The following is a 24,856-nucleotide window of genomic DNA, read 5'->3' as shown; positions in this document are numbered from 1 at the left end:
TTTGCCACTCAAAGAAGCTTTCAGCGGATGAAGTTGACTGCATTTAAAAACGGATTCTTGACAGCCTAGTTTATTTGCCAGCAGGGTCTCTCAAAGACACCCTTTCCCTCCAAGTTCCATTGAAACTAAAGGTGTGCCATTCTTCCTACCAATACATGCAAATGGCCCCAGCCCAGCCGCCCAAGTTCAATGGAGGAAAAGCCTGAATTTCCACGCTAGAATGGATTCTATGAACACTAGTCCTTCACTGACTTGATAGAATTGGCATTAAACTAAGGGTGGTGCTGTCTGTGAGAGTGTTTAAGATGGACCTTTCCCATCTCAGCTGAATGCCTGATCAGGGCGGGTTGGTCGTAGAAATGCTCATTCAACAGCAGTTCCTCTCCACCACCGCATCCCACTTCATACCCCACCAGTCAGAAGCCAGAAAGCTAATCCTCCTATGGCAGTAGAGCAGTAGGAGAGGGTAAATCTGAACAGATTGGATGACTATTTTACTCCAGGTAATTCGCTTTGTAGACAAATGCCACAGTCTGCATGCTATTCTCAATTTTTACTTCAATTTCTTGCCAATAAGAAGTTTTATTTAGTTACAAAAGAAGTGTGGGAGGTTAGAGGGGCTCTCAGACCTGTTTGTGCATTTTCAGGAACTTGGGGTTTCACCCTAACTTGCCCACGGTAATCCAGACATGAAACCCTTGCTGACTGTTTTAGAGAGACTCGGCTTTGCCTCACTGATAAGCCGACTAGGCCGAAACATGTGTCTGGGGTTGCTGTTGGCACTTTTGTTCAAAGGAGAATTGCCTAGCATTTTGGTGCTGGACTGCCCTTGTGGGTGGGACCAGACTCGTATGCAAATAGATATTTCTCCTCTGTGAAAGGTACAGTGTGCTAACACGTGGTTGTAGACCCTCCTGAGTGGGAACCTTCCCATAGAACATGTAATTTGGCTGTGTTTATTCTCAGTAGAGGGGCTCCCAGACCTTTTTGAGAAGTTTTATATGGTCAAATTGACACAGTTCTGGGTATCACCCTAAAAGTGAGATTTGTCATGGTAATATATTTCCAGTATGCCATTCCTGGGGAGCTGTAGGGAGTTAGAAAAACTTGATCACAATTACCGGACATTACATGCATTAAGTGACAGGATTGGAGGATGAAGTTAACCTACCTGGCTGTGCGGAACCTCTGACACAGCTTCTCCACTAGACTCTCAGTCTGCTTATCCTTTGTGATGTATGATAGCAGCTGCCTGCGAAGGATGAGAAATTAAAGAATGGAAGCAATTTGCAAGGAAAATGATCTCCACACAAGTCAAAAATGCAGCAAAACATGAGAATGGGCACACCTCTTACAGGAGCACCTTTAGCTCCTTACCCACCCAGCCCTCTAGTCAACCATCCAGGTACTCATACTCTCCCATCCTTATTCAATACAAACCCTAGCTCAACTGTGCAGGGATTCTGTTCAACAAGGCCTAGCCATCAACCTGCTAATCAATTGATCTAAGAGAAGGTGAGCAACAAAGTAGACCACAGGGATCGAAACTGCAGAGCGCCATTTAGCTCATGAATGTAGCCTAGAAGAGCCTGGTCAGTTTGATATCAACAGCTACCATTAACTATTTGTAACTACCCATGCCTACTGGTGCCATACAAGCATACCTACAGTATTAACTCTTTTTACTAATAGAAGATATTGAAAGCATAGGGAGTCCAATGTAGCTGGCAAAAATGTATGGTTTGCATGTCACGTTTAATTTAGATTTGTGACCCGCTATGTACCAAATCCTCTTTCCCTAGAAGTAGCACCTGCTTAGTGGGTGATGTCAGCTATCCTGGATTGCTCGTTTTAGATCTGACTCATCAAATCCTTACATTGGTCTGTTAGACCGCACTCCAAAAGACTTATTAATTTCAGATATCTCACTTCATTATTGTCTGGAAAGGCTCTTCTTCCACCCCACACTCTGGGTCCGAGAGTCGGCTGATGATGTCTGGCAATAGGTTGTACACAGCATTTCCCTACAAAGATAGGTCAAGTGTTTCAGACATATATATTTATAAGTCATTTATAACGCGCCTGTACACAAGTGTTTCTAGGCGAGACAAGACAAGGAGGGGAAAACAAAAAGGAGGACAAAACAACTATCTTACTAGGCCTTGTGTCATTCAGATCGTGCAAGTACAGTGCTGCCAGAGGACGGCTCATAAGTGCAGAGTGAAGGGACTCTAGCGACATGCAGGAGCCTGGGCCCTAGTTCAGTGGGTGGTCAGGTGTCCAGTGCATGGAGTAGTCAAGGATATCAGCAGGGGAGTGGACGAGAGAAAGTGGAAGCAAAAAAGCAAGGTCTTAAGTTGCTTCCTGAGGTGGTCCTGCTCAAGTTTGAGAGAGGCAGCGAGGCTGTTCCACAGGGAGGCCCCAGACGAGGCAAGATCTGCCCGCGCCCCCTCTGCTTGGAGAATCGTCTGACCCACGGAGAGTTGGAGGTGGATGAGCAGAGAGCTCGAGAAGGATGTTTAGGAAGAGAACGTTGGCGGTAGTGCGGTCCCAGGCACCAGAAAGCCTTGTGGACGATATAATAGGTCATTTATAATGTACTAAATACCCAGAGGTTTCTAAGCACGGACCCGGGAATCGAACATGTGGTGCTCTGTGTCGTCTTCCAAGCACGTTGCCCCTGAGATACCCTCCCGAGACGATGCAAAGGGTCTTGAACTTGATCCTTGAAGCCACAGGGAGCCATTGAAAAGATTTCAGAGCTGGGCTTGAGGACAAGGACAAGTCTCACAGTCTTGTTCTGGATAAGCTGTAAAGGTTAAAGAGCAGAGCCAGGCAGATTAAGAAAGACAGAATACCTCTGAGGAGGTGCAGCTGATAGTGTGACTTTTTACTAATGGAGATGTGAGGTGAGAAGGAGAGGGTGGAGTTGAAGATGACACTAGGGTTCTTAGCCTCACAGGAAGGAAAAGGAAGGGGGCCCAGGGCGGGCAACCAGAGAGAGGGGAACGGAGGGAGCAGGTATCCCGAAGAGGATCTCAGTCTTACTGGCATTAAGGCAGAGATCATTGGTGCATTTCTGAATTGCGGCCAGACAGTCTGGTATGAGAGAAGGAGCAGAAGTGGCTGAGGGGAGCCTGAAGAAGAGCTCTGTCATCTGCATAACATCTGCATAACACTGAAAGTTAGAGCAGAATGTAGCAATGTGGTGGGCAAGAGGTGCCATGTAGTGGTTTAAAAGTCACAGAGAAAGGTTAGTCCCCTGGGGAAACACCACAAGTCGAGAGAGATCTAGAACAGAAGAGCAAGTTGTGTACGCGGTGGCAAGTACCGGCTCGGATTACCTTGTTTGAAAGTTCATTGAAGAAGTTCCGGGCCAACGCTGAAATCTCTGCTTCAGGGTCTATCACCAGGACAGCCATCTCGCTAACCTGACCTTTCACCTTCACCATGTCCTTCAGAATTAGGTGGGTCATGACCATGCCGGCAGTCTTCCGCACACTGTGAGAGTCATCTCGTAACCTATCCCAGAAAAGCCAGAGTCGGTGAGAGAACTTTTTTGCAGTGGACTGAGATGGCAATTACCCTGTACCAAAGGAGCAGCCAATACCCACAACATGTACAATGCTGCCTGGCAAGAGATGCTACCATGATGCCCCAAAACCCCAGTAATACTTAAACAGGGATGCACCATCTCTACCTCATACCTTGCATACAGGTGTGGCGTCCAAGGTTCAATCAGGTTTGGGAAGCGAATGGAGAGATCACCCAAGGCAATCATAATATTGGAGCGGACACTTGGTAAAGAAGATTTTTCAAGCATGGTGAAGAGCAGACGAAGGTGTGCATCACAGAAGTCCGAGCTGAAGGAGAGCAAGATTGGTTAAGGCGTTTTGGTGTGGGAAGTTTGTACTAGACGATCACGTTTAAATAATTCCCCAACTTACTTGATCATCATGAACTTGGCGAGAGCCAACGAGGCTGCAGTACAAAGGTCAGGGTTACTGTATCTCCCGGGGCTGTTGCACACCTTTAGGATGAGCGGAACAAATGCAGAGAGGTACTGTACATCTAGCAGAAACAAAGCGGAAGGTTAATCAGTTTGAATACACCAGATACAGGTCTTTAGATGGGGGATGACAAAGTTTCAAAAGAAAACCTTGCATAACTAAAGTCCAGCAATATTCTGGATGCACAAGTGTAAGCTGGAAAATCTCTGGTGGCAACCAGTGCATAATCGACTACGCTAAATACACAAATAAACGGCCAGAGATTTTCATTAGCACAATATGCCTACCTCCTGAACAGCCATGCTGCAATTTGACGAGGGTTTGAATAAAAAAATACCTTTAAAAAAAATACATATATACACACATATACATACACATGTACACACACACACACACACATATATATATATATATGTATATATATGACATACTCAACTCTCGGATGCAGGGGCCACACCTTTCTTGTACTGGTAACCACATTACACATGCTGCTGCAAGGATGAATCCCTGCCCAGGTTTTTCCCCAACTTCTCAACCCCTTCAGTGACCAAAATGTACTGCTACAAAGCAGCAGGCCACCTGTATGCTCAGATGAAGGAGCTAGATTGTTAAACATCCAGCGGTCAAACCCCAGGAGTTTCTCCTTGCCACACCTTTGATGCAGGACATGAAGAATGAAGACGCAGAGTACTCTCAACATGAGCTAAAGCGTAGGGACGTAGTTGTGTGCCTCCACCCTCAAAATGAATGTAGTAACTCCTTTAGTCAGAAGTCCTTTACTTTCTATGCGGAAACCTCATGACCGGGACATTGGCCTCCTCAGTACATTCATTAACGAATGTTTTCGGCTCTCCAGCAGGAATTCCCACAGCACTACAGAGGTTACGGCAGAGGTATATCGGCCTAATCGGATGATCACCCAACCGGCTGGTGTTTGTTCTTTCAGTGGTACACACAACTACATTGAATGGCATAGTGATCAGATGTCACTTTCTAGTGCTGCAAAGTCCAAGGCTGTCTGAGGCACAAAGCTACTTACCAGGCTTAAACCAGAAAACTCTAATCTTAAACAAAAACCTGGGACAAACAAAATCAAACTGGCAAACAAGAGAGCCTATTCATAAAAGGAGTTCACCAGAAGGACCTCCAACAGCTCTCCATTACACATCAGGACCACTTGCACATCTTTCAAGGCAATGTTTAGTCCCCAGTCCCCTGAAGCACCCTTACAGGGGTCCACTTCTGCTTCTGACAAAGGTCCATACTAAGATGGGGGTGTGTTGGTGGTCTAGGAATATGCTCACTACTGCTCTCCACATTCTGGCAGCTCAATACTCAAAACAGGATTATAGCTCAGGATTCCGATATGCTACTGGGCAATATTAAAGTGATCTCAGATAACATAACATGCACCATTCTTGAAGACCACTTGCAGGCCCTCTGAACCAGGCTGAAATCAATGGGTAAACTAGGTAACTAGAAGTGACTTACCAGCCAGAAGCTCCGATTCACAGATCTTGCGGATGAGCTCTGCCTCAGTGTCATCTGCACAGGCCCCGACCAGTCCCAGTTCTTCCTCCATGGTGCTCTCATCCCCCTAAATATATATATTTTTCAAAAAGAGCACCAATTATGCTGTGTAGACTAGCAAACACCAAAACTTCAAAGGATAATCAAGAGCAGGAAGGAGGAAAATTATGGGGCGTTGGTCTTCAATCACAGCACAAGTACATCCTCACTGTTGAGGTGCAGTGGACATCCCAGTGTACCCTACTGCCGATGCAAACTCTTCTTTCTCCAACAACTCCAATTGGTAGTGGTAGAGCTTTAGGTGTTGCAATGTACCAAAGGCCACCCTCGTACCTGCGATTCGTTTTGTAACCCTAGACTTGAGGTAGTGTGTGGCGGTTAGGGCATGTTGGGATTCTCGCCATCATTCTCCAAAGTCCACATCTCTCCAATGCCCATGGGAACCATCTTTGAAGGATCTAAATTATTCCCTTAGTCTGGGCATAGGTGCTGTAGGGACTTCCTCCACCCCTTTTTGGTAAGGGTCTATACAACAAAGAATCTTAGGACAACTATGCATGAAGGGGCTTCTTCCATAATACACACCTGCTTTAGTGTTATGATGATATTAAATATTAAAGATAGCTGCTACAAGTATACCCTGTTGGGAGCCAAGTGAACTGGAGACCGTAAAAGATCCTACAGCGGCTGATTGACCACAGCCGGTGTTGCCATTTAACACGTAACATTTTCTGCTCTATTAAAAGGAAGCACAGTCCTTGATCTTTCCCCACCAATTAACTCAAATACATGATGTGCAATTGCCACCTTGACCTGTGAGCACAGAAGAATTGACCCCCACCACCTCTTCACACCTCCTGTTCCCAGAACATGTAACACGACTACATGAACTGAAAAGGAACAGTATGGTGTGCATCTATGCTAGGTGTAATACATAAGTAACTCACAACCCCAGTATTTAGTTTTTCAGCCTAACATATGGAACACCAAAAATTCTACAATTGCGTTGCGGGGTAAATCACCAAGTCGATACAACCCCCCCACCTCCTCTGCTTTAGTTCCCTTTTTAGATACAAGATATATTACCCAAAATCATTTTTCAGCCATGCATGACAACAGTAATAAGGGACTAAAGTCAATCAAAATCTCTAAAAGCTCCTCAACCGATCAAATTCACAACTTGGAAAACGCCTTTACAAGTTAACACACATTTTTCAATGTATAGAACTGGCTCTTGCAACACCTTGGTGTAACAGAATCCATCTATCTTGTGCACACCCCCAGCCATATATTTTACTGTGATAATTATGAATGTTAACTGGATGACTTGTTTCATTTTTGCTACCAATGTTTTGCTCTATGTATAGCGCTCCATTGCTCCAGAGATAGCGTCACAATAGAATATCTATAGCTACACCAAAGCACCTAAAGAGAACATCATTCAAATTAGGTGTATAAGCTGTTGGTCACTTTTTGCTCATCTTTTAAGGTGTCTTTACTATTGTACCGCTAATAAAACACATCCAGGTCCAACTAGAAATAAGACTGGAACATTGGGGACCCTTATGGTGGGGACTGCCCCCAAGGTGCCTCTCAGGCTCTCTGGGTCAGAACCCTGACTCAGACAGTTGTACACTGCTACCAGCCAGAACCACTACATCAAAATATTGGGTGCAGGTTTTGTATCTCTTTTGGCTCAAAGGAAGCCTCTCATCATCCTGGAGTGTCCCACAATGGAGTCTAGTGTGAAATCCAGCAACCAGGCAAACCTGCATGGTTTCCTTCGAGTAAGACTAGGTGGACACATAAGGACCATGTTGGCTCACTTTTTTTTATATAAGCTCTGTCAGATGCTCACAAGAAAATGTGTGATGCAGCCTGGGTTAGATTACAGAGTCTTTCTGTCTAGAACTGCTCTGGAATCCACATACTGTGAGAAACCAGAAGGTGTCTCACCTGCTAGTCCCCGGGGATCTGTCAACCAGGTGGTCATGACACAGCCATCGCTTTTGGATCCAGTTCCTGGGGGTGGACCAGAGCAGGAGGATCACCTGGATGGGGGGCCTTCGGAGAGAGGGAGTGCGACACCGGACCGTGAGACGCGGTATCCCCTTCCCTGTAAATCCTTTCCCCCCCCCATCCTACCAGGAAACATAGGAACTCAACCTCCCTCCTCCTTTTCCAACGCAAACACTTTCTCATGGATAGCTCACTTTGAGAGAAAACAGACTAACACCCGAGCCGTATACCTGACATGTCCCAACACCATGGTCAGGCAATTACTGATCATTACACATACCTGACTTCCATCACACTTCCCCTCACGGATAAAAGGCGGAGCACGAAAGCACACCCTGGGCAAGGCAAAACACACGAGGAAGCAGCAGTTCAAATATGGCAGCAAGGAGAAAGACAGCAAGACCAGAGAGGGTTGCAAGGGGGAAAGTACCCGTGACCTTTTTGGATAAAACCTGCTGCTTTCACAAGCCTCTGAGAATAAGAAACATAAGACCTGGAATTAAAGCTGAAGAAACGTGTAGTCATGTGTCTGAGGTAAATGGTGCTTTCCTGCTTCGATAGCCAAGGCGGGAAGGAGCGTTTGCTGCCATGGTACGGTCCTTGGCTCCTACAACAAAGCAGCACCAACTCCATTTCACCAGCATTGGTATCTTTCATGGATTCACATGCTTAGAATATTCCCCGTCGTCAGGCTGGGAATCCTCGGTAAGTTATATAGACCTTTTCCATAGGAAAACTTCCGACACTTTTGTGTCCTATCTATGTCGTTTTGGTCCGCGTACGGCCGCGCCGCTAGGACGTAGAGGTATAAATAGCCCCGCCCCCGTGACGCCCTCAGATTTCGACCCCCAAAGTAGTATGGGGGGATCTCTGGTTTGCATGCGTAAGGGAGGCTGGCGAGCGCATGTGAATCCATGAAAGATACCAATGCTGGAGAAATGGAGTTACAGGTAAGAAACTATTCCCTTCTCCAGCATTGGATCTTTCATGGATTCACATGCTTAGAATAGATTGTATAGCAGTATCCCCCAACATTGGAGGTGCGTATGCAAACCAATATCACAATAACCATAATGCATATGTATCATGGCAAAACATCACATTATAGTATGTTAACAGTGAAAACACCAACCTTAAAAGTACATTAGCCGAAGGATGTGACCCCGTAATTGGGGCTTAACTTATTGAAACAGGTGCCGTAGGGCTGCACAACCCATCTGTGTATCCTCAGCATGTTGCTGTTCGAGGCAATAATGCCGGGTAAACGTGTGTGGTACCGACCAGGAAGCCGCCTGACAGATATGTCCCAGCGGAATTCCGGACCACAATGCCGTCAACGAAGAAGTGGATCTCGTCGAATGGGCCCTTGGACGCTTCTCCAGCGGTTTTCCGGCTTTTGAGTGACAAAAGGAAATAGCAGACGACACCCATCGGGCTAGTTCTTGTTTTGAGATTGGTTTACCTTGAGCCGAAGGGCCATAAGCCACAAATAGTTGTCTCGTGTCTCTGAAGCTTTGAGTGCGATGGAAGTAACATTTTAAATCTCTTTTCACGTCCAATGTATGGAGAGTCTTCTCCGCAACCGACGAAGTTGTAGGAAAAAACGTCGGCAGCACTATAGAAGAGTGCTTATGGAACATGGTAGGCACTTTAGGAATGAAATGAGGATTAGTAGCCAAGACAACTTTATTATTGAAAAACCTCAAGTACGGTGGATCGATCACTAAAGCTTGTATTTCTGACAGTCGTCGAGCCAAAGTAATAGCCACCAGAAAGGCCAATTTCCACGACAAAAATTTCAATGATGACGATGACATCGGCTCAAAAGGGGGCTTCATCAGCGCTGCCAGAACCAGGTTAAGACTCCAGCTTGGAGAAACTTTTTCGTGGGAGGAAAGGTTCAGAACAAACCTTTAAGGAAATGTTTAACCAGCCGGTCACTAAATAACAGAGTTGAATGTCTCTTCCGAGTAAATCTCGAAATGGCAGCCAGATGCACTTTTATGGATGAAACAGACAAGCCTTTTTCAGCTAGGAGTAGCAAGTATAATAGAAGCTGTTCCGGTGTGATATTAAGCGGGACCAAACCTGGTTGACCTGCGCACCATATGCAGAATCTCTTCCATTTGATGAATATGAAGCGTTCGTGGACGGCGCCCTCGCTTGCAAAATGCGGCGACAGTCCGCTGGAATCTCTAACGTACCAAACTCGGAGAAATCAGGAGCCAGGCTGTCAGACTGAGGCTGTCGGGGTCGTGATGCCAAATAACCCCTTTCTCCTGAGACAGAAGGTTCGGGATTTTCTGGAACCTCATTGGTTCACCGCTGACAGATGGAGTAGATCGGAGAACCACACTTGTCTGGCCCAGTACGGGGTCACCAGGATCACCCGACATGGATATCTGTGGATCCATTGCAGCGTCCGACGTATGAGCGGAAACGAGGGAAAGGCATACAGAAACTTGTCCGTCCATGGGAAAGAGAACGCTTCCCCTAGTGAGTCTTGCTGAGGCCACCTGGTCGCGTATTGTGGGCATTTCTTGTTGTCTCTCGTCGCAAAGAGATCGATGGCCGGACAACCCCATTTCTCGAAGACACGGTGCAGTTGTTGGTCGTTCAGTTCCCATTCGTGTAGTCGATTCATCTCCCTGCTGAGAGAGTCTGCTTGCAAGTTTTTGACTCCTGGCAAGTGGAACGCTAATAGATATATCTTCTGCTGAAGGGCCCAATGCCAGATCTCCTGGGCTTCGGTCGACAGAGTTCTGGAGCGAGTTCCTCCTTGTTTCCTTAGATAAAACATTGTTGTTATGTTGTCTATCATAATCCATACAACTGATCCCTTTATCTGTGGAAGAAAGGATTTCAGGGCCCAACGCACCGCCCTTAATTCCAGCACATTGATATGAAGGCCGGACTCCTCCGATGACCAATGACCCTGAACCTGTAGGGAATCCAGATGAGCTCCCCATCCAGTCAAAGCAGCATCCGTCACCACTGTCATCTGGAACACCGGTTCTAGCAAGGGCATTCCCTTTGTCAGATTTATGGAAATTCTCCACCATTGAAGCGCTTGGACGAGTTTGCTGTTGATGGTCAATTTGTCCGACCAAAGCCCTCGACTCTGTGCCCATCGATCCGCCAAGAATTCCTGAATCGATCTCATGAAGAGACGACAATTGTTGATTATGGGTATGCAGGACGACATGTACCTTCGCACTGACACTCTGGTGTCGACTTTCCAATCCGATGCTTTTTGCTGCAGTTTCAGAACCCTTTCTACGGATGGCTTTACCAGTCCTGACTGCATCTGGAACTCCGCCTCCAGAAAGACCAAGGTCCTTGATGGCGATAAGGAGGACTTTTCGAAGTTTATCGCAAAGCCCAAACGTTGTAGGAGGCCCATGGTGGCATTCAGACTTTAGTGTGCCCTTTCCGGAGACAATCCCCTCACCAGCCAATCGTCCAGATAAGGGTACACATGATGACCTTCTTTCCTTAACCAGGCTGCTACTGGAGCCAGACATTTCATGAACGTCCTGGGAGACGATTTCAGTCCGAAAGGGAGGACCTTGAACTGATAGTGGGTTCGTCTGACGACGAACCGTAGAAATCGTTTGTGTCGTTGACGCATGGGGATATGGGAGTATGCGTCCTGAAGGTCTAGCGGTTGTATCGAACGGATCACTTCTTGGAGTGTGAGCATCTTGAATTTTTGATTCTTGAGCAGTTTGTTGAGAGCTCGTAGATCTAGAATGGGACGCCATTTTCCATTGGGTTTCTTGACGACAAAGTAACAGGAATACACTCCCTGTCCTCTTTCTGCCACCGGGACCAGTTCTATCGCCCCTTTTTGCAGCATAAGCGCCACCTCTTGCATTAGTATTTGAAGGTGGGGGTGCGTCAAGACCAACGGTGGAATACGTGGTGGCTTGCCCTTGAACTGTAGAGAATGGCCCAGATGTATCGTGTCCAAAACCCATTGGTCTGTTATGCGCGCCCACTCGTCGACGTGACGAGACACTCTGCCCCCAGGACGTTCTGTAAGTTGTCATTGCTGGCTTTTGGCCTGTTTATCCTTCGTCGACGAGGAGTAGACGCCTCGTCGTCTGGAGGTTTGGTAATCTCTGCCTTTACGAGTAGCTTGGGCTGCACGTCTGTAGCCTTGGGAAGAGTAGGAGGGTCTGCTGAAACCTCGGTCTCTAGATGATCCAAACCGGGAGTTACCTGATGCTCCTCTGAAGGGACGAAAATTCCTACCACTCTGGAGGGCTCCAAGGGAACGAGCCGTGTCAGAATCTTCTTTCATGCCCAACAAGGCTTCATCCACTTTCTCCCCGAAAAGATGTTCTCCTTCGCACGGCATATCCATTACCTTATATTGTACCTCTGGTCTGAACGTCGTGCACTTAAGCCAGGCTTGCCTTCGTAACACTACCCCATTGTTGATTTGCTGAAAGCCCGATTCCGCCAGGTCGACAGCAATGTTAATGGAATGATTGGAAGCCTCTTCTACCTCACGTACGAGCAGCATGGCAGCTTTCTTGTGCTCCTCCAGGAGATGGTCCAAGATAGGAGCCAGCCGATGCCACATTTCCCTATCATACCTGGCCATAATAGCCAGGGAGTTGGCTGCTTTAACTGTAGTAGCTCCAACCGATAGCACTTTCTTCCCAAAAGCATCTCGTCTCCTGGCTTTGTCTGGCGGGGTCGTGCATTTGTGTTGCGACCTTGCCTTTCTGGCCGCCGCGGCAGATACCACTGATTCTGGCGAAGTTTGAGACGTTGGGCACTTGGGAGTCGATTCCGGAGCCTTGAATTTCTTTTCCAATCAACCTTTTACTGACGGTTCTGAAAAAGGGTGACGCATGGTTTTTAGTCCCTCCTGCCAGACATGGTCTAAAATGGGGATAGCAAATATCGCCTTTCTTCTCTTGCCCATATGATCGAACAGAAAAAAATATTTTTTCTCTTCTTCTGGGAGTAGGCCAAACTCCGCACATGCCTTACCCATCATGGCATGGAAAGCACCCACGTCATCAGGTGGTGATGGCTGCGCCAGACTCTTTGGAGTTTCCATCTCCGCTTCAGAGTCCCATGTAGGGTTCCTTGAGGGGGATGAGATGTCTGAACCCGACCCTTCACGTTCCGACTCCGACAGTTCTTCCTGTGGACGAGAACGATCTTCCTCAACCGGGTAAGCGGTAGGAATTCTGGATGGAGGGCGAGGAGCCGGGCCCGGCTCGTCGACAACTGGCGAAGCCTGTAACACTGTCGGGACCAGTTGAGGTAACCGAGTATCCAACCGCTCCAACAGCTTCTGCAATGTGTGTTCAACACCTCCAGGGACAGAACAGCCTGGGATTCAGTAAGGAAGAGGTAACTGGAATGGCACTTCCACTCAAGAGCGACCCCGAACCAGTTGGTTGTAATCCCAGATCGGTTGGATGTGCGACTGGATCACGGTCATCCTCCGCCGACGAGATGGAGAAAGCCGCTTCTGGTTGCAGCAAGGCCTCAGGCGGGATCGGATCAAAAACCTACGGTTGCCATCCCACCGACGGGGCCACCGTTGACTACGACATCTTTTCCATAGGCGCTGTTTGGCCTGACGAAATAGCCGTAGGAAGAGCCGACGCTGAAAACAAAGCAGGCGTCGACGACCGGATCGTCGTCGATGAAGTCTGTGGCGCAGGGCCTTGAGGCGTTCCCACCGTTGTTGACCTCGACTTGTGGGACGAGGACTCTCGACTCGAGGTAGACTTAGGACGGTCTCCTGAGGAGGATTTCGATGAGTCTTTTCTCTCCTTTTTAGATGAGGAGGAAGACGACGGAGCCTTATGAGAAGAGGAGGACCTCGCAGGATGTTTCTCCGAGGGGAGTTTTTCAGATGAGCGCGATTTCTTCGCCAGAGGCTCCGCCGACACTGAGCGACTAGGGGGGACAGGAGACTTACATCTCGAGGCTGTAGAGCCTACCTCCGATGCCGGGTACGCACCCGCCCTGTCATTGAGCAAGTAACCAGGCGTCTGTTGCGGTCTTTTAGGGTCTTTTGTGAGAAGCCTTGACAGATCTCTCACGTGTCCGCCGTATGATGAGGGTGAAGACAGTAGATACAGTCCATATACCCGTCTCCTTCATACACCTTCTTAAGACCGCATGTAGCACACGGATGAAATAACACTTTTCCAGACATTCTTCGAAAAGAAACAGTTGAAGAAGCAGAAGAACGCACAACCTAATAAAATAGTAGATACTCGAGGTAATCCCACTACTTTGGAAGACGGTTGAAATCTGAGGGAGCCGCGGGGGCGTGGCTATTTATACCTCTAGGTCCTAGTGGCGCTGCCGTACGCGGCCCAAAACGACGTAGATAGGACACAAAAGTGTCAGAAGTTTTCCTATAGAAAAGGTCTATATAGCTTACCGAGGATTCCCAGCCTGACGACGGGGAATATTCTAAGCATGTGAATCCATGAAAGATCCAATGCTGGAGAAATAATTTAACATCCAAGGAGTGACTAAACTTTTGCAGCCAAGTTAAATGGCATAACAGAGTGGTCTGGCACCATGTGGGTGCTCATTCAAAGGTCTCTGTTAAGTATCCAACTGAGAGGTGGCAAATGTAAATTGTGAATTGGGAAATGGAAGTGGTACTGCAACAGGTCAAGCTAAACCCTGTGCAGATTCGAAAGTTTTGAAACCTAATACGAACTACAATTGGTCGAAGCCTGGGTGAGGGAGACTAAATGTGTAATAGGAAGGATCTGAGCCCGGCTAAGGGGAATCCGGGGTGAAGAGTGAATCACCTGACTTGAGTAATTGTAAGAGGAAAGGAAGTTAGTTTTGATGGAAAGGCCCTCTGAATCAACAGACTGTTAACTTAAGAGACTTGGGTACAGAAGGCCCTGATGTTGGTAATGGAACTGTATCCTTGTGCCGAAGAAGACAGAGATTGTGCTATGCTCTAGTGAACCGCCTTGTCCCATGCTGAAAATGTGGGGAAGGAAGGCCTGACATACCATTTTGTGAACACTTCTATTTTTTTTATTCCCACTACCCTACACTGTTTGTATTTTGAGGTAAGGATTGGCAATAGTTTTTTTTTATTATAGGCCCTTTTATTTTGACGAGACTCCACTAGGAGTGCACGATTATTATTTGATGGGTGTAGCTTGCTCCCATCTAAAGATTGAGGATAAGATAGGAGTTTAACACACCCTTGTTGAAGTTCAATAAACACCCTTGAACTGTGGTCACTTGCGTCTGTCATACTATTGATACCATGCCTTCCTTACAATACCCAGAGTTTGACCGAGAGAATGGCAGTGAAGAACAAATTACTTACCGCCTAGGAAGGTTCTTCTGATTGCTGTTCCTCTCTCTGATTACTCGTCTATGATAATCGTGTCCCAGTGCAGCAGATCTTCAGGAACTTTTCTGCCAGCGTGGCTCGAGCAGACGCCTCTACGTACCCTGCACCTTTCAGACTCCCACTCCCCCAAACTTGACACAGAGGGGCCGCAGAATCAATGGTGTACTAGCTATGTGTCAAGTGGGGTAGGTTGGGAGGGCCTCTATGGTAGGAACATCCATCAGAAAGAACATTATCAAGAAATAAGTAAATTGTTCTTCCACCCACAGATTCCTCATCTATATTCTTGTACTGTAGCAGTACGCGTACCTGGAGGAGGGGGGTGAAGATGAAGACCCCATCTAAACCAGAAAACTCAGGAGGACTGCCCTCCTGAAACAGGTTTCCTGCCCGAATGGGATTTCTAGCAGCAATGTTCGGTAAAAGTATACAGAGGAGCCCACGTAGCCACTTGGCAAATGTCCAAGACATGGACGCCCCTCTGCCCCGCCCTTCACTCTCCCCCATGTAGAGTAGCGGTGGTGGCCATACTTCTGCTCAAATGAGCCCTTAGACCTTCAGGCACATCTTTTACTGCTAGATCATAGCATTCGAGATGCAGAGCATGATCCACCTCGACAGGGTCAGTCTAGTCACAGCCCCCCAGTAGGAGAAACAGCATAACCCACAAACGGTGGTAATCTTTGCTGGTTAGTAGCTTAGAGCCTGCGCCGGGCGGGACTATGAAATCGCTCCCCTGCCTTGGATGAAAGAAGCAGAGAAAAAAGAGACTGCAAAGATGGGTCTTTTGAGAGATATACAAGTTTGAGACTACTTTCGGGAAGGAAGATCTCACATCGACCCCTTCTCTTTGAAGAAAACCAAATATGGAGGTTTCACAGAACCACTAGAGCTCACCCGCTCGCCTCGCGGAAGAGATGGCAACAAGGAAAATCCCCTTTAAGGTGAACAATCTAAGAACATGAATGTAGGCGCGCATTGGAGCAAGTGCGGTGGTCAAGTGTGGTGGTACTGTCTAGCTGTCGAGTCCTTCGTTCGTTTACTACTACGGAGAGCTGTCTGGCAGAGTTTACCGTGTGGCGAGCTGCCTACATTGCTACTGATTGGCTCCTGCCGCTGGGTATGATTGAACTAACCAACAGCGTTTTTCAAAAGGGACTTTAGCACATTGCTAACAGACTGGTAACAGACTCCCTTTTTTCTTTTTTCTGCAGTACTACGATCCCGCCCTCTATATATTTCACGCACCCGCGCATTGGAGCAAGTGCGGTGGTCAAGTGTGGTGGTACTGTCTAGCTGTCTAGCGTGCTAGCTTGCAGCGTAGACAGTACCTTGAGTAATAACGGTTAGTTTTCTATTGTATCTTACCTTTTTTTTGTATTGCTATAATATTAGATTTCATCTGTATATTGATACCAAAAAGGTGTTAACAGTTTTCATTAACGCACGAGTAATTATGGCAGCCAAGAAATTTACATTGAAATCTGGCATGCCACAGATAGCGGGTTCGTCAACTATACCAGCAAATGCACTATTAAAGGCCCCGAAGCGTTTACTAAATCAGTATTTCAACTATTGAATACAGCGAGTACCAAAGCGCGGCGCACCCTATCGTTGTCAGCGGATATTCGTTCCTATTATGACAATGACACCCAAGTGGGAGCGAGTACCATCGACGAAGCGAGCCATGCGCTAGAATCACGACTTTGCCCGCCGACTGAGAAGTCAATTCTAACATCTTTAAACACGGTCTCCAAAATGACTGCCCAAAAGAATTCCCAAATGAATCCCGCGATAAATGCAGCAGCGGGTACTAGCAAAGAGAGGGGTGAAGCACAAACTGCGGCTTTGGGTACCTTCCCAAGACCCAACGGCTCCACATTTGGAAAGCAAGTAGTTATGTCGAATACAGCTACAAAAATAGCCGACAGAAGTAACTGATACCACCCTAGAGTCAGCCATTATTGCATGAGAACTGCTTCCTGTAGAAATGCAGCAAGTCGCGACACACAAGAGCTGTGCAGAAAAAGAGTGTATTAAAAAAAAAAAAGATGAGTCCAGCGCGTGTGAGATAGCAGAACCTGCTGAAGGGGCCCCCCGAATCATAGAACCCATCAAATGCACAGTAGAAGTGCAAATAAAGCTGCGGAAAGCCTATGAATGTCTAACTTTGATGGGTGATGTTGATAAAGAAACACTTGATTTCATGAATACAAGAACCAGCTCAGAAATCCCGGAAGCAGATATTTTATATATCTGCTCAAATTCAGGGGATCTTGTACAACTCCATGAAGATCATACACAGAGTCATTTAGAAAATTCAGGTCAAATCATAGTAAACCGTCGAGACCCCGGTTGAAAGCGAGCACCAACAGTTAAATGCCTCAAATCAATCAGATACACAAGTGGTTGAAGAATCGCCATCATTCATAGCACCAACCCCACAGCGGACAAGATTCCAATAAACAACTTGAGACACTGACTTTTTTTATTCAAAAAGCACAATCAAAGCGCTTCTCCTTTCCTGAGGCCCCGGCACTCAACAATACGCTGAGTGCAATGAACACAGCATTGTCAATAGCCAAGCTATATGAAGTACTAGACAATAAGGTGAATTATTAAACAAAGCTGCTAGAAAACCTCTTGGAGGAGAGGCCAACCTGTCTACATGCCAGAAGCAAGATTTTCGTGATAAAAAAAAAAAAAAAAAAGTGTATCAGAATACAACTGTTACCCGAATGGAGATAAGCGAAAAATCAAATCAATTGCCAACTGAAGATAATTTGAAATCTATAGAGGAGCCTGAAATGTACACTGAAGGGTTAAAAGAACATTTCTCACTGCGCATAGCACCAAACGTTATCAAGACAGATGATCAGCTGCCTGAAAAACAGCAAGCTATTAATAAAACACAATCCATTCCAACATCATTGGATTTACCAGATGCAAATGTTCCGCCACAGTCGAAAAATATATTTCAATTATTTGAGTCAAATACTGCCGCGCAAATAGTAGGGTCCATCAATTCCATACCTCAAAGATGGCAGAAAGAAGCCAGTTAAGTCAGCCATCAAAAATGACTCCAAAAAAATGAAACTAAAAGGACGTAAATACATATGACCATGTTCAATGATAACAATATGATGAATTCTACTGATCTAACCAGTCCATCTCATCCCAGACCATTATCAGCTCCGGTCACCATTGAAAGCCTCCTAGAAGAAATTAGGGAGTCCATCAGGGCATAACAGATACAGCAAACCCGGAAGCGTTCCATTAAGTGAATCTTCACTGAATTTCGTCTCCAAAGGTGATAATCTGGTTGTAACTTCGAAACCAGACGTACCTACGAAGATGACCGATTTAGCCCCCTTGAGGCCAGCTGATCCAATAGAGCTTAAACAGAGAGAGACGGTTGTGACAACGATGAAACGAACTGCGCACAAACTCTCCAAGACCAAGAATGATCTTTTTATAATAAGGCCCAAAACGAGGTAAATGGAATTATTTGCACCAACCATCAAATGCAATCAAGACTTACGAGAATTGATCAAGTCATTGATTGAATCTTATATAATAGACACGCGCAATCAAAGCTCAAATTCAACATTGCAATCAAATATTACATTTCCAGAGATTGGCCCACTAAGTCAAGGACCTGGTGCGATAGTTGGACAGCAGAACCAACAGTTGAATAGTCACTCCAATGTTCCGACCCAGGTCCAGCAGTCCCTACAGGCCATAGCAAATATAAATAGATCGGCCTTAAACAACCACCTTCCCCTTGCTTTAATCTGAAGTGTAGAGCTCTGCCCTTCCAAACTTATGTACTTAATCGAACAAGCATATTGAACATATGTACAGAAATCCCGACTTTGAAGGAATTGACTTCCATCTGACCTAGAGCTGGTGGAATTTGCAAGCCACGAAAATTCCTCTGAAGCTAACATTTATGTAAAATCTGGCTTAATTTACAATCTAATATGGCAGGCTAGAATGAATTTGTTCGACTTGGGTTTTATATTATCACAGGTTAACCCTCCTATTAGCGGCCAGATTGAAAAATCACAAGTAAATGTATATCAACCAAGAAGTATAAAATCGAGTCAGAATTCAATGCCCATTGTGCAGAACTATGCGGGGAGATCATAACAGAGTCTCACTCGGGCTTCCACTAGCCTAGTTTCTTGGAACACGAGAGGTCACAGTCATTTAATAAATTCCAAGAAATGTGATCTTGAAGAATATGACCTTGTAGCACTTCAAGAGACGTGGCTAATGGAATCTCCAACATGGGATACTCATATTATCTTCAACACCATAGCGGTAAAAAAAATTGAAAGGTCGCCCATCGGGTGGACTTCTGCTTGCAGTCAAGAAAACATGTGGATTTGTAGGAGAAGAATATGACTTCCCCTCTCCGTACTTCCAAGTAGTGAGACTTATTAGAGCCAAAGTTGATATTATTGTTCTGAATATATACTGGAGTAAGCTAAACACATCAGACCTATTCTTTTCCACTTTACTATGGCATCTGGATAACATAGCCAGGATCAATGATCCGGTTAGCGTATTAATAGTAGGCGCTTTAAACCTACATTTGCTCTCTGATTAAAAACACAATACAGGCAAGCGATGAAAGCACATGGAATGAAATTATGGAGGATCGGGGCTTCATTATGCTTAATAATGTGTGCAACGGGAATGCCCCGTGTAGCTTTACCTGGCAAAGGGGTGCTTCGTATGCGGTATTAGACTATATTGATTTCCTTCCACAAGTATAATCTATGGAAATTATTCCATCCGGTGCAAGGGACCATAACAAGTTGATTCTGCGTTTTAAATCCCCTACTGAATGGTTAACCCAGCAGAGGAACGCAAATTTGGCACATATCATTAACAACTATGGTAATCGCTTAAAATGGAATTCCCAAAAACGTATTCAACTTAAAGATAGCCTTACTGAAATGTATAACCACAGCGCTCCCAACCCTTTAGATTATGTTGGAAAAATGCAGATATTTAAGCATACTATTCTGCCTGATCTCACTATAAAAATTAAACACTGACATCAATTTGATGCTAATATTCAGCAAGCAAGAGCGAAGCTGAGATGGGCAATACGCAATCTAATACATTTTCCTATTAATATACGACATGATATGACAAGACTTTAAGCACAACTTTGTACCGAAAACCCACATCAAAGAACACACTTTTGGACTACTCCAGTTTCCACCCCTCAGGCCTCAAGATCAATCTTCCATATGGCCAATTCCTGCGCATAAGAAGAAATTGCTCCACAATGAGCGAGTACATATCAAAGAGTAAAGAACTAGCTACCCGATTACAAGAAAGAGGCTATCCAAAACATATCGTCAGACAAGACAGTAAGCGTGTAAAAAACACAAACCGAGAATCATGTCTTACACCAACCAAAAGAGACCAACTGGCGACCAAGATGACTTGCGTAACCACCTTTACGCCACTAAGCAACACCATCAGAAAGGTGATCCTTAAACATTGGGATATACTCCAAACCGACACTTTCAAACCAGAGAAACCAAGATTTGCATTCAAACGAAGCAGCAATCTCAAAGATCACCTGGTTCACACGTATTCGGAAGTTGAGACCCCAAGAAACCAACAAACCACTCTCTGGCACCTTCCGCCAGCAAAAGGACACTTCAAATGTGGAAATTGTTCGGTATGTTCCCTGACAGACAACCTCAAAACAATTGACCTGAAGGGCCAACAATGGACCCTAAATTCTTTCTCGAATTGCAAAACCAAATGGTCTGTTTACATAATCAAATGCCCCTGCAACCTCATCTACGTTGGCAAATCGAAAAGAGAGATTAGACAACGCATATGCGAACATCGTTCTTGTGTGCGCAACCAAGTAGACGACAAACCCCTAGTGGCACATTTCAAAGCCAAAAATCACACCCATAATGACATCTTCTGGACAGTTTTGCAAACAGTGGGGAACCCCCTTCGCGGAGGTGACAGGGACCTGGCCTTGCGCAAACTAGAACAGAAATGGATTTACCGTCTAGACTCTGTAAAACAGGGTTTAAACATTTCAATAGAATGGAATCTCTTTTTCAACAAATAAAAGCGATCCTTACCACCAAAAATCAGCCACGAAGCTTCTTTTGGGTTTTTTAGCCGTCCACCAAAGTGTACTTGGTAACAAAATGCTCATGTCTGTATGAATATGTCCATTCTATTGTTCAGTTCGAAAATATGCCACAATTGATGTTATTCTCACAATTGTCAATTTTGTTCATTTTTGAAAACTATATGTATAAATAGTCAAATTGCACGAAATGTACCGGTGTGCCATCCATACTGCAAGCCGATATCCTTTGCAAAATAACCTTCTGCCAATCCTGTCACATCTTTTGACATCTATACAAAATGCCATAATCGATGGTTTTCCTACAATTGTTAAATTTGTTCATTTTGAAAACCATATGTACAAACAGTCAAATTGCACTATATGTACTGGTGTGCTATCCAAACTGCTAGCCGTAATCTTTTGCGAAACTTTCTGCCAATCCTTTGACATCCAAATGTTTCCTTCACGACAATAACAAATAACCAGCGCAGTATCTTTATAAAGCATTAAATTGTAATCCACATGCTCATTTCAGTGCCTGGACAACCCTCGTACAATACCCACCCTGGACTGACGTCCACACCGACTCATGCGCCTGTACACTAATCACCGACTCATGCGCCTGTACACCCAACACCCCGGCGACATGCGCATTGCAGCCTTTAAAACACGACTCGCCATCGCGCAGGCGCACTATCGTTTTCCGGAGGAGCACAGCTCATTACCCACAGAACAACTGGACCGAGCGCAGGAGGCAACACAGCTCCACAGTCGACTATCACCAGGTACCTGTGCGCGCCACTTTCGAGTCACCTCTTCAGCCACGCATGTTCATTCCGCCATGCCCTCCTAAACTCAACCCCCTAGGTTCTAAGCCCAGGTTTTCAGACGTACGCTAAACCAACTTGACCTGCATCCATGTTCCACACGCCGTTACTAGGCTCCCCACATCAGCAGTGAGGTATTTCAACCCAACCAGCACTGGAAGCACCGCCAATCCTTTATACTAAAACTGTGCACGTACTCAACACAGGCGGTTCTCTCTACGGCACCGAATCACTTTATAGGCATTTGCAAACATTCGTTGCCCAATAGGGTAATCACCCTCTTTTTCATTTAATTGTTCACTTACAGCTCCTGACATCTGACGTTACCGCAGATGCCTGCCAATTAATTTGGACCTCAACCCAGACGTATAATTATCCGACCACGGTAGGTCCTTTTATTTGCAGCATTCTTTTTCTTGAAAATCATACAAATCTTTGACAACACCGCCCCCAGACTAACCCAGTCCTCTCTCACAATATTTAGATGGTCACACTTCACCATCATGACTCCAACCACAACGTATAAGTCCTGAAGACCGTTCGGTACATCCAAGCAGCGCGGCTCCACCTGGTACAGCCACTGCAACAACACCAATGAATACACCGAACCAGAAACACCAGTCTTTGTGTCGACAAAACGATCGTATTGTGATTCCAAGCAATACATGTACTAAGTTTTCACTCTGCCTACTAACCCACGAAATAGCAGAATTTTATGTGCTCACGGTTGCACATCCTGAATGCAATAGCACCCTTTTTGAAAATATGTCTCGTTTTCTGAAAATATGTTTATCGTGTTAGTGTTAAATAAACTTGTTTTTTCTTGATACTCTCGCCGTCTTTAATGGTGTTTGTCTTAATAAGCTAGCCATTACCTAGCTTCGCTGCAAATGTTGTGACCTCCTTTCCCGTCCTGAGCTCTGTTCTCTATACAGAAATTTTTTAATGGCAATTGACAGTAACGGTAATGATGTGATGTGTATTATAGCGAATTATTTGTTAAAATCAGAAGTTGGTTTTCCTACAGCATGGAGAACGAAGGCACAGGGAATTCTCAAACAATTGAATTTATCTATCACTACTTTGGTTAAAAATCTGAATGCTGCTAACAAACAATTATGGAAAACTGATTGGATTAAAACAAGGCAGGCCTGTATTACGTATCAGGCATTTAAAGATAATCCATTCAATGTAAAACGATATGGTGGAACAATATTTAATGCTATTTCCAAATTCTCACCAAAGAGATGATTTCCTGCACTTTCATTTAAATAGATGGCCAACCCATGAAATATTGTGTAGAAGAAAATCTCATCTTTAGAAGCTTTATCCTGTCGATATTGTAAATCTGCTCCTGAAACGCTAAGACATTTACTTCCGCAGAGGATATTGATTTTTAAGCCTTTATTTTAAGAATCATGTATTGAATCTTGCACTGAATTATGGAATGTATTATTTCACACAATGAGGGTGTTGGATATGCTATTTTGAATTTTCTGTACGGTTTGAAACTGTTTAAGAAAGAGAAACAAGAATTTGTACAAAGCAAATTGTAAAAAATCGAGAACTGAATATATGAGATAACATTCGCCTAAAAAATGATCTCTTTGACCCATAAGGCCCTAAATAATGCCTAGTTACTCGACGGACAAAATAAAAATAAAAACATCCACTAGACCCATGAGACTCGCCAACTCCAATTGCCTGGTAGTACCCAGATTTAGACTCGCTAAAATCGGAGGCGTAAGCTTCCCTGTGAGAGCTGCCAACTTGTGGAACGCTTTGCCACCTAACCTAAGAGTAGACCAACCCTTCCCACACTTCAGAAGGAACTTCATTAAACACATTAACGCTAACAACGTCTAAACACCTGCCCTACTTAATGCACTCAGATGTGTTGTAACCCTATGTTTATAACTGCCAACTCTGTTTATTGCTAACTGCACATTCATGTAAATACTGCAACCGGTAATTGTATATTCATGTAATATTGTAATTTTGTAATTTGATTCATGTAACATTGTAACTTTGTAAGTCTCGCATATACCTGTTGCTGCGCCCGGTAACCTATGGGTCTGGAGCGCATTATAAATAAATAAATAAACAAACATTGCACTGATTCCATTTGAATGGTATAGCAGATTTATTCTGACTTAATCCGAATGAAATGTCATATTGTGGTAGTAAATGATGCGTGTAGGCAGTGACAATATATGAACTATTTTATTATGTTTCCATGTTAAATGAATGTCTAGTTTTTAATTTTTATATCAAATATTGTTTTGAAATGATATTTTAAATTTTGTATATTGTAATGTTGAAAAAAATAAAGTTTTTTTATCTTGATTAAAACAACAATAAAACATTTTTTAAAAAAAGAATCTGGGGCTTCAAATGGATCACTCATAAGAAATTTTAACACAAAATGTAAATCCCACGCCAGAACCATAAACTAGAGTTTGGGAACACTGATTGCACAATCCCCACAAAAAACTACATAACAGTAGGAACTGTGATGAAAGAGCCTTGCTCAGGAGTCCTCTGAATTACAGAGATGGTGGCAAGGTGCCCCTTCACAGTTCTTATCTGCAGGGCTGTCCAGGCCAAAGACAGTACCACTCCAAAACAGAGCAGGATAATGGATCCAGAGCCCTTTCCTGGCACCAAGTCAAAGAATTTACACCATCTCTGGGCATAAATGGACTTGGCAGCGAGTCTGAGCTAAGAGGAGCACATCCAGGATGCCCTCTGACAAGTCCCACACCTTTTATCTTATCCTCGCAGAAGCCAAGCATGAATGTTCGGACGGAGGACCCACCCAGTTGATTGGGAGAGCAGATTCGCCCATCAAGAGGCACCAGGGAGGGCAGATGGAAATGCCCAGCAACTCTGGATGCCAAGTTCTTCAAATCCAGTACAGGGCGATCAATATTAACGTTAACCCAGCATGGTGCAGTCTGAGAAACATCAGAAT

The 24,856-nt window shown here is 45.0% G+C and overlaps 1 protein-coding gene across 2 annotated transcripts in view; it reads right to left on the bottom strand.

Annotated features, from left to right (window-relative positions):
- NCAPD2 (non-SMC condensin I complex subunit D2) overlaps positions 1 to 24,856 on the bottom strand; it is a 565,387-nt gene that overhangs the window by 108,124 nt on the left and 432,407 nt on the right. For both annotated transcript variants that reach the window (XM_069650673.1, XM_069650674.1), the window contains exons 23-28: positions 5,502 to 5,607; positions 3,948 to 4,071; positions 3,708 to 3,863; positions 3,345 to 3,522; positions 1,930 to 2,024; positions 1,172 to 1,252 (exon numbers count right to left, since the gene is read on the bottom strand). In XM_069650673.1, the coding sequence (XP_069506774.1) occupies positions 1,172 to 1,252; positions 1,930 to 2,024; positions 3,345 to 3,522; positions 3,708 to 3,863; positions 3,948 to 4,071; positions 5,502 to 5,607 (740 nt within the window). The remainder of the gene's footprint in view (positions 1 to 1,171; positions 1,253 to 1,929; positions 2,025 to 3,344; positions 3,523 to 3,707; positions 3,864 to 3,947; positions 4,072 to 5,501; positions 5,608 to 24,856) is intronic.

Source organism: Ambystoma mexicanum, chromosome 3p (genome assembly GCF_040938575.1).
Source record: "Ambystoma mexicanum isolate Mex_15411 chromosome 3p, UKY_AmexF1_1, whole genome shotgun sequence".
Lineage (NCBI taxonomy): Eukaryota > Metazoa > Chordata > Amphibia > Caudata > Ambystomatidae > Ambystoma > Ambystoma mexicanum.
This window is presented reverse-complemented; position numbering and strand designations above follow the sequence as displayed.